Source organism: Entelurus aequoreus, linkage group LG13, assembly GCF_033978785.1.
Source record: "Entelurus aequoreus isolate RoL-2023_Sb linkage group LG13, RoL_Eaeq_v1.1, whole genome shotgun sequence".
Lineage (NCBI taxonomy): Eukaryota > Metazoa > Chordata > Actinopteri > Syngnathiformes > Syngnathidae > Entelurus > Entelurus aequoreus.
In genome coordinates, this window is record NC_084743.1 from 41,002,423 (window position 1) to 41,012,422 (window position 10,000).

The following is a 10,000-nucleotide window of genomic DNA, read 5'->3' on the forward strand; positions in this document are numbered from 1 at the left end:
TTGTAAAGGGGACACATCTGGCTTGTAAAGCGCTATACTCGTACTGCTTTGCCGAAACACTCACACCTCAATCATGTTTTCTGATTATTTATTGTTTTAATTCAATGAATACAGTATCATCTGCTTCTCCATTTCTGCACTGTCATTAACACATTTTCTTCAGGCCCAAACAAAGTTATGTCTAGGTAGATATTAGCTAATTCTATCGAGTGAGACACAGGATCTTTCGGTCGGATATTTGACATTCACAACACCAACTAGGGGTAGAGTGGCTCGTAACCCAAATTTTTGCTTGCAACCAAAATTATACCAATTAGACAGCTTGTAACCCAAAAAACTTGTGAGTTGGGCACTCGAAAGCCGAGGTACCACTGCATTTAAGTCAATTACCGGTTTTAACTACAATATCACCACAACTCCTTAAACATTTTCCTTTGTCTATCTAGGTCCCAAGCTACTCATTGGCCATCAGAGCTCTGGATAGTGGAACCCCACCCATGTCGTCTATTGTTACGGTCAACATAGACATCTCTGACATCAATGACAACCCCCCGACCTTCTTACCTGCCAACCTTACAACTGTCATTCAGGTACAGTAAATGTCTTGTTGACAAACTCACATTCGGACCAAAATATGAAGATTAACTTTTATTTGTATTATTGCATTCATAATACGTTTGGAGAGAAGCCACATGTTCCGCCAGTCAGTATGCAGCACTAAGGAGCTGATGACGATAGCTCACCAGTATTTATTTATGCCATAAATTATTACTGTCAGGCAATCTTTCCTCCCATCTCGTTTCAGGTTCCTAACGCTTAATATATCAAATGTTTTAGTGTCTGATGTGACACAATAAAACGAGACCTCTGAAGTAGGGCTGCACAATAAATACCTAGATTCATACTAACATGCAATCTAATTTCTAAATTACATTAATTTTACCCAATGAACTGCATCAAAAACAAATAATGCCTTTTTACTCAAAGGCGAGATAGCTTGGATGTTGTGAAGAACAATTATAACGTTAGAATGCTTTAAAACGGTTGAGAAATGTGGAAGTTGTATGAATTCTATGGGAATATTTTACACAGAAAATGTGGAACTGAAAACTGGAAATGAATGGACAATGTTTTCAACTTCCACGTTGCTCGACTGAATAAAACCATTCCAACATGAAAGCATTCTCTCCATTCAGAAAAAATTGAAAATTTTACACATCCAAAAAATGTCCACTTTTGATATTTTTTCTAAGCGATTAAAACTACCGCAACACCAAAACATTGAACTCACTCCAAACATTCTGGCAATCTATTTTCATATTTCCCAAAATCTCCAGTTTTCTTGGAAATCCAAAATCCTCCTTTGTCATGAATTGTCTTTGGATTGTATGGAATGTTATGTTTTTACACATTTCTTAACCCATTCAAAACAATCCATCGTCAAAACATTCAGACTAACATTTTCCACATTCCAAAATGTCAACTTTTCCCATGAATCCATTTTGTTTCAGCTCTATGGCATTCTCACCCAAATTTCTAAAAGAATAGCATCCCCTCTAGTTAATCATTAGTGAAGTGAAGTGAATTATATTTATATAGCGCTTTTCTCTAATGACTCAAAGCGCTTTTACATAGTGAAACCCAATATCCAAGTTACATTTAAACCAGTGTGGGTGGCACTGGGAGCAGGTGGGTAAAGTGTCTTGCCCAAGGACACAACGGCAGTGACTTGGATGGCGGAAGCGGGGTTCAAACCTGGAACCCTCAAGTTGCTGGCACGGCCACTCTACCAACCGAGCTATACCGCCCCCATTACATTTAAACATGTGCAGTGTGTCATTGCTCCTTTGAGAAAAGTTGTATTTGTTTTTTGGTTAATTGGCGACTTAAAATTGTCCGCAAGTGTGAGTGTGAATAGTTGTTTTTCAAATATGTGTTTACCAATATGTGTCCTGTGGTTTACTGGGTGGCTGGGATGGGCTTCCTGTCACCCTGAACAGGATAAGCGGTGGAACATGACTGAATGAATTTTCAAATGAAACTCTAATCGGGCAGGCTTGGGTGACGGTATGATTCCCTACCTAGGAAAACAAGCCAATCGGTACCAGCATCATCCAGCTGTCTGTCATCGACCTGGACTCCTCACGCAATGGCCCGCCATTTGATTTCCGCATCTTGTCTGGAAATGAAGGAGGAGAGTTTGTGTTGGAGCAAGATGGAACACTTGTGGCCAGTCAGGTGTTCAGGAGGGACTTGGAAAACAAATATGTTATCCACATACAGGTAAGTCCACTTGCTTTTTCTTATCATTATAAATAAATACTTGGAGAGAGGTCCTACGCACTGTTTTTTTTATGATAATCACCTTTTAACCCTAAAGAACCCAGACTTAAATCAGCTTAAAGTAAAATTAAGGGGGAATACCACAGACCAAGTGGTATATCATAGGACACATTTCTGAAATTTTTACTAAAATACTAATCGATAGCAAATATGTGTGATGTTTACATACTGTGCATGTTACATTTTAAATAACCTTCAATTGGGAACTTTTTTATTAAAGCTAGTTGGTTCATGCACATTTTGCCATTTTGGGGAAGCCATATGCTGGGATAATCACATGTTGTCACATGACAATAGGGCTGCAACGATTACCGTATTTTCCGGACTATAGAGCGCACTGGTATATTAGCCGCACCCACTAAATTTTAGGGGGAAAAAATATGTTTCCCCATATTAGCCGAGCCGGACTATAATGAACCCACTAGCTGCAGAAGCTATTTGAACTTGTAAAAGGATTGGTCTGTAACTCCCACTTGCCTTTCCTTATACTCACCACTAGTCGGCGCCTTGCTGCCACTCATACTAGTGTTGCCGTTGCAGCTAAGAACAAGGGACATTTCATCACTTGCTGTAAATAAAAGTTCATGTTTTAGCAATAACTTAGTGGTCAGAAGTATTTATGTATTCAAATAAGTTATTTGTAATTACATAGCGGCCGAAATTAATGTGTTTTCTCCGTCAGGGGGTGGGACTCTTCCTTAGAGATGACTGTGAAAAGCTCTGTCATTCGAGAGGAATTAAGCGTAAAGCCGCTGCTTCTCCACATTGAGGAGCGAGATGAGGTGGTTCCCTAGGGAGGTATTTAAGGCATGTCTGAGTGGTAAGAAGCCACGGGAAAGACTGCGGTCTATCGCTAAGGGAGCCCAGCTCCACAACTGAGTAACCGCAATCATTTCTGCCGCTACGTAATTACTGATAACCTATTTTAAAACCTAAAATACTTCTGACAACTAAGTTACTGCTAAAACATGAACTTTTATTTACAGCAAGTGACGAAAAGTCCATTGTTCTTAGCATCAACGCCAACACCAGTGTGAGTGGCTGCAAGGCACCGACTCGTGGCGAGTATAAGAAAGGCAAGGAGGAGTTACGGACAAATCCTTTTACATGTTCAAAATCGCTGGACAGACAGACAAGTCATACAAGGCAGAAGTGTCGCAAAAGTTACATGTAAAAAAAAAAGCCATTAGAGAGTTACTGCTTCACACGAATCTGAATCTGCACACAAACTTTTTTTTACAGACACACCGATCGAAATACGGACAGACTTATATTTTTCTACACAAAGACAAATCAAATACGAACATACAGATATTTGTTTACACTTAGACTGATCATAATATGGACAGACAACTTGAAAAAACAAACACACACACAAATCTGATTACAAACACACACATTGAGATACAAACACACACAAGTACATGCAAACTTGAATTGGATTACAAACGCACAGATTGAGATACACATTTGCAAATAATTTTTCTACAAGAAAACATCCATATGTGCATATATATTATTTTTTCTCCAAATTCAACCGGGGATGGCTTGGCGAGTTGGGAGAGTGGCCGTACCAGCAACCTGAGTGTTCCTGGTTCGATCCCCACATCTACCAACCTCTTCATGTCCGTTGTGTCCTTAAGCATGACACTTCACCCTTGCTCCTGATGGGTCGTGGTTAGGGCCCTGCATGGCAGCTCCCGCCATCGGTGTGTGAATGTGTGTGTGAATGTGGAAATAGTGTCAAAGCGCTTTGAGAACCTTGAAGGTAGAAAAGCGCTATACAAGTATAACTCATTTACCATTTAACTTCTAACTGAAGCCCTTGCAGAAATGTGCACGATTATCTCAGCATGCAACCCCAGCATGTGGTCAATGAAATTACTTTGTTAAGCAACCCACCGCATTGTGATTAAGTCATTAAAACCAAATTACAAAATTGGACAGACTGGCAATGCCCCTCTTTTCCCAACATTTTACTCACTGGATGACACTTGCCCAATTGTCAAAGCTGTAATTTATTTTGAAGGGTTAACATTCATAAAATACATATATACTCTGATAAACATTGATAATGTCATTTATTTAGCAAAACTCGGAAAAATGCACATATTGTAGCTGGCTCCATACATTTTTTGTGTCAGAAAAAACGGAAATTAAACCCAGAGATCTCCAACAAACATGAAAATCAGCCAAAAATGTTTAAATCTGTTTCAGACAAAAGTAATATTATTTTAGTCACACCTGAAATGTATTCAATTACAAATATCTTTGAAAATATAACGGTTCTTAAACTTTTGTTCACCGAGTTCCACCTCAGAAAACACTTTGCTCTCCAAGTACCACCATAATGACCAACAGTAAAATACAGTAGCTTAGTAGGCCTAAGTATTCATTTAAAAAAGGTAGAGGTTTTATTTAACAAGTATGTTTAATATTTTGGACACTGTAACCTTGGACACAGTTTGGACAGTAACACTGTGGTTGAATATTTAATTAAGTGATTTTTTTGGCATACCACTAGATGAAACCCACATATCACTATGCGTACCACAGTTTGACATTTACTGATATTCAGTATAGGTATGGGTAACAAATCGGGTACTTTTATAGGTACTGACCAAATTTGGCTGGTACTATTGGGTACCAATTCACATAAAATTGAACGGTACTATATTCCAATACCGTCACGTCCAGCTCAAGCATCTGGCGGGCAAACAGGCGTATTTGTAGCCGACTGCCCCAACATACGTATTTCCAATATAGCAGGTATGCCTTATAGAAAGTGCCTCAAAGTAGGGATGTATACCAAGTACCAGTATTTTTTGGTACCCGTTTATAATTGGGTCGGTACAGAAGACCGTTAAGATTCTGGACAAATGATTCAACTATCGGTATCCAGCTGACCGTCGTGATAATCTCACGCTGTCACATTCACTCAAGGTGTTGCCGCTACGCATAAACTTAGACACAGGTAGGATCTGAAAATCAGCTTGGAATTATCACAAATAAGGAAGCAACACCACACAAATGTTTGTAACGCAACGATATTTCTTGGAACACTTGAGGAAGCTCAAGAGTTCCTCAAAGTCATGCCTGCTAATAGAAGTTAGTGTCAGTTTGAAGTGAACATGCTTTACTCACAACCACCGCTACCGTGCTTCATTAACTATGCTCCTAGCAATCCAGTAAACCACAGGCCAACATTAATCCACTTAAAAAGTCAACAATGAAAGTAATATGTTCATCTATAAAGTTGCTCTGAAGCAAGATAGCATTCGCTGACAGGTCTCTAGTTGCCATCTGACGTCACTCTATCACGCCGCTTTTGCGTGGCATCATAACACACCTTGCTTATATGCACACACACTTAACATGCAAATTGATTGTATTGATTTATATTTTATACAACAAATCATGCAAATGGTCTGTGCTCTGCATATATATATATCTCTTTGGCAGCTTAGTCACAGATGACCATGCTAATTTACGCTCTTGTGTCAGACACTTATTTCGATTTGGTGTTTAATTTTTTATTTAATTTATTTTTAATTATTTTTATTTTTTTTTAATTTTGTAATGGTACTTTAATTATTATTAATAGTTTATTTTTTTAAATTTAAATAGTTTTGTCATCCTATTTTAGTCAATTATTAGTAATATCTTTTCAGTTTTAATGAGTGTTGTAATTATACAATGCACATATCTAATTATAATTTTCACATTTTAACTTGATGTTTTGTTGATACGGTACATTCATGTTTGTTGACAACGCCTAGCATGGCTGTACAAGCCAATTCTTGAGTGACAGTCCCGGTTGCACTTAGTGCAAACATGTGTAGAGACTTCATCCCGCTCCTGCTGTGCGATGGTATTTGCAGTATGTTTCCTCCTGTCTCTCTTCTCCTCTGCGAGCTGGCCTCTCCTCAAATCAGCCTCTGAGATACCCCGTCTAACCGCTTGACGCCAGACATTTCGGTTCTCCGCCTGTATCTCCCAGCTGTCCAAGGGAATATTACACGCCTTTAGATCTCTCTTGCATGCATCCTTGAACCGGAGGGAGGAACGACCAACATGTCTGGAACCATCAGCCAGTTGTCCATGCATAATGTCCTTGGGAAGCCGACCGTCCTCCATCCGCCGAACATGTCCCAGCCATCGAAGACGGCGCTGGCTAAGAAGAGAGTTCATGCTATGGATATTAGCCCGCTGAAGAATGACACTGTGTGGAATATGGTCCTGCCAACTAATACCAAGGATACGTTTGATGCACCGCATGTGAAAAGCGTTAAGTCGACGCTCTTGTCTCATGTAAGTAGTCCAGGTCTCGCTTCCGTAGAGTAAAGTGCTGAGAATGCAGGCCTGATAAACTCGGATCTTTGTATGTTGAGTAAGAGCGTTGTTTTCCCATACTCGCTTTGCTAGTTTAGCCATGATGGTATTTGCCTTTCCAAGCCTCCTGTCAAGTTCAACATCAAGCGAGAGTTTATTGCTGATTGTCGAGCCTAGGTATATAAAATTATCTACTACTTCTAAAGTGACACCATTCATCTTGATAGCAGGATTTGCAGCACCTTGAACACTGACATTGGTTTTCTGCAGGCTAACTATAAGTCCAAACTGTTCACAAGCATTCGCAAAACAGTCACTTAGACGTTGTAAGGCTTCTTTGGTGTTGGTAGCAAGAGCAGCATCGTCTGCAAAAAGCATCTCTCGGATTAACACTGACCTCCTTTTGGTTTTCGCACGTAATCTTGCCAGATTGAACAATTTGCCGTCAGACCGTGTGTGTAGATAGACACCCTCAATGGATGTGTCAAAAGCGTAGGACAGGAGTATAGAGAAGAATATTCCAAAAAGAGTTGGTGCTAAGACGCAGCCCTGCTTAACACCACTGTTGATAGAGAAGGAGTCCGAACAGGATCCATCATACAAGACTGTTCCCTTCATGTTGGAATGGAAAGAGATCAACATGCTGAGTAGTTTTGGAGGACATCCAATCTTTTGTAGTAGCTTGAACAGGCCCTTCCTGCTGACAAGATCGAAAGCCTTAGTTAGATCTATGAACATCATGTAAAGAGGTTGACCTTGTTCTCTACTCTTCTCTTGAATCTGCCTGACTGAAAATATCATGTCGGTCGTCGATCTTCCAGCCCTGAAACCACATTGGGATTCAGGATAGATACGATCTGCAAGTATCTGTAGCCTGTTTAGGATTATGCGTGCATAAACCTTTCCAACGATGTTCAAGAGAGAAATTCCTCTATAGCTATTACAGTCACTGCGGTCCCCTTTATTCTTATAAAGTGACACAATAGTGGCATCACGCATGTCCTGAGGTACTCCTTCTTCCTCCCAGCAAAGACACAGTCATTCGTACAGCGGTTTAAGCAGGGCAGGCTTGATAGCTTCAGGTGGAATGTTATCGTTACCTGGTGCTTTGTCAGATGGAAGTGAATCAATAGCTTTTTCAAGCTCTACCATTGTAGGCACTTCGTCAAGTTCATTCATGATTGGTAGCTCCTTCGTATAATTTAGAGCAGCATCAGAGACAGTTGTTTCACGGCTGTGTAGTTCTGAGTAGTGCTCCACCCATCTGACCATCTGTTCTTCTCGATTGGTAATCTTCTCCCCTATCCGAGATTTAATTGGAGTAGTCCGTTTTATAACAGGTCCTACTGCTTTCTTTATACCATTGTACATGCCACGGATGTTACCAGATTCAGCACTCATCTGGATATCTTCGCAGAGCTGCTGCCAATAGCTGTTTGCACACTGTCTGGCAATGCGCTGTGTGGAACAACGAGTACTCTTGAGTGTTGCAAGTGACTGAGCATTTGGACATCTCTTGTATGCCAAAAATGCTTTGCGTTTGGCCTCAATTGCTGGTTCCATGATTGGTAGATAGGCATTAAACCAGTCGTGACTAGTTCTTTCCCTCTTCCCAAAAGTAGAAATAGCTGTATTGTAAATTGCTTCTTTAATGGCGTTCCATTTTGCTGTAGCATTATGCTCCGGCAGGTTTTGAAGAGCTTGGTCCAGGGTTGATACATAATCATCCACCTTGCATGAAATTGACATCTTTGATGTGTCAATGCAGGCACGACTCTTTGCTTTGGAGCGATGAATTTTACGGGGCTGAAGGCGCACTTTGGCGCTCACAAGGGCATGGTCCGTATTGCAATCTGCACTATGATAGCTTCTAGTAATAAGAATGTTATTTAGTGACGACCGCCTAGTGATTATCAGATCAAGCTGATGCCATCGATGAGACCTGGGATGTTTCCATGATACTTTGTGCGATGGTCTGCTCTTAAAAAAGGTGTTTGTAATACAGAGGTTGTGATAGGTGCATAGCTCCAGCAGCCTCTGGCCATTTATGTTCATCTTTCCGATGCCATGGTGTCCCAAGCAAGATGGCCATGATGCATGGTCTGCGCCTACTCTGGCATTAAAATCGCCAAGGACGATTAAGCACTCATCTTTAGGAAAACCCTTGATCTGCTCATCAAGTTGCTCATAGAATCTATCTTTAATCTCCTCAGTTGAAGAAAGAGTAGGAGCATAGACACTGAGAATGTTCACTGGACCTGTAGCAGTGCTGAGACGGATAGACAGCAATCGCTCGGTACCTCCTGATGGAGGTTCCACTGATGTCAAAAGTGTGTTTCTGACTGCAAAACCAACTCCTTGCTGACGAGGCTCCTCAGGTTCTCTACCTTTCCAATAGAATGTATAGTTAACCTCTCTGAGAGACCCACTGGAGGCTAGCCTAGTTTCTTGAAGAGCAGCTATGCTGACATCAAGCCTGGCAAGCTCGTTATCTATGATGGCCGTCTTTCTGGCGTCGTCCACTTCACGAAGGTCATCAGAGATTCCTGTACACATTGTTCGCACATTCCAGCTTGCTAATCGAAGAGCTGGAGTCTTCTTTCTTTTCTTGTTTTGTTTGTCTGGTACATAAAATTAACCGTCTGCTTTTCATGCCTTTGCAGTACACTAAGCTCCAGGCACCCACTGAAGCAGGCAAACGTTGGCGGGACGACACCTTTTTGACCAGGGGCTGCCTGGCTTAAGGCGGACGGTAGTCGACCGATGAGACACGATGATCCCTTCCACCGTCAAAACTGACCCGTGGCGCCCCTTTCCTACGCCAATTGGATGGGGGCTTATAACCCGTAACTGTCAGAATCCGTGTTGTTTCCACACTTGGTTAAAAGTGAAGCTGGAGTGTCCTCTCCAGAGCGTAAGCCTGGGCATTACATACGGAGATCCTGGGTTGCCCAGTCGTCAGGATCCCCCTCTCGGCCTTGCTGATAAAATCCAAAGGAAGGCTGAGCATGACGTTTGGCATCAGGTTGGCTGCAGGAGCTGCCGAAACAGTGTTTGCAAGGCACCAATCCGCCTTCGGGGCTCCACTCCTGATTTTGGAAGGTTTACTCCTTTACACATGGTCGTTGAGTCTAAATATATGTATAGACCTCCTCCGGCCTGGCCGTTTGCTGGTTTGTTCAGCTCATCCGCCCAACGGTGCAGTGTAAACACCAAGTCTACGGGTATTACATACCCAGGTTTGTAGTCAGAGTTGTCCTTCTCCTAGGAAGACGTCCGGCCAAGGATGTTGAGCTCTTCCTACCCTGCTAGATGGCCGATGGGC

General features: G+C 41.6%; 1 protein-coding gene across 6 annotated transcripts in view; it reads left to right on the forward strand.

Annotated features, from left to right (window-relative positions):
• fat3a (FAT atypical cadherin 3a) overlaps positions 1 to 10,000 on the forward strand; it is a 325,923-nt gene that overhangs the window by 256,181 nt on the left and 59,742 nt on the right. For all 6 annotated transcript variants that reach the window (XM_062067850.1, XM_062067851.1, XM_062067853.1 and 3 more), the window contains 2 exons: positions 447 to 590; positions 2,086 to 2,283. In XM_062067850.1, the coding sequence (XP_061923834.1) occupies positions 447 to 590; positions 2,086 to 2,283 (342 nt within the window). The remainder of the gene's footprint in view (positions 1 to 446; positions 591 to 2,085; positions 2,284 to 10,000) is intronic.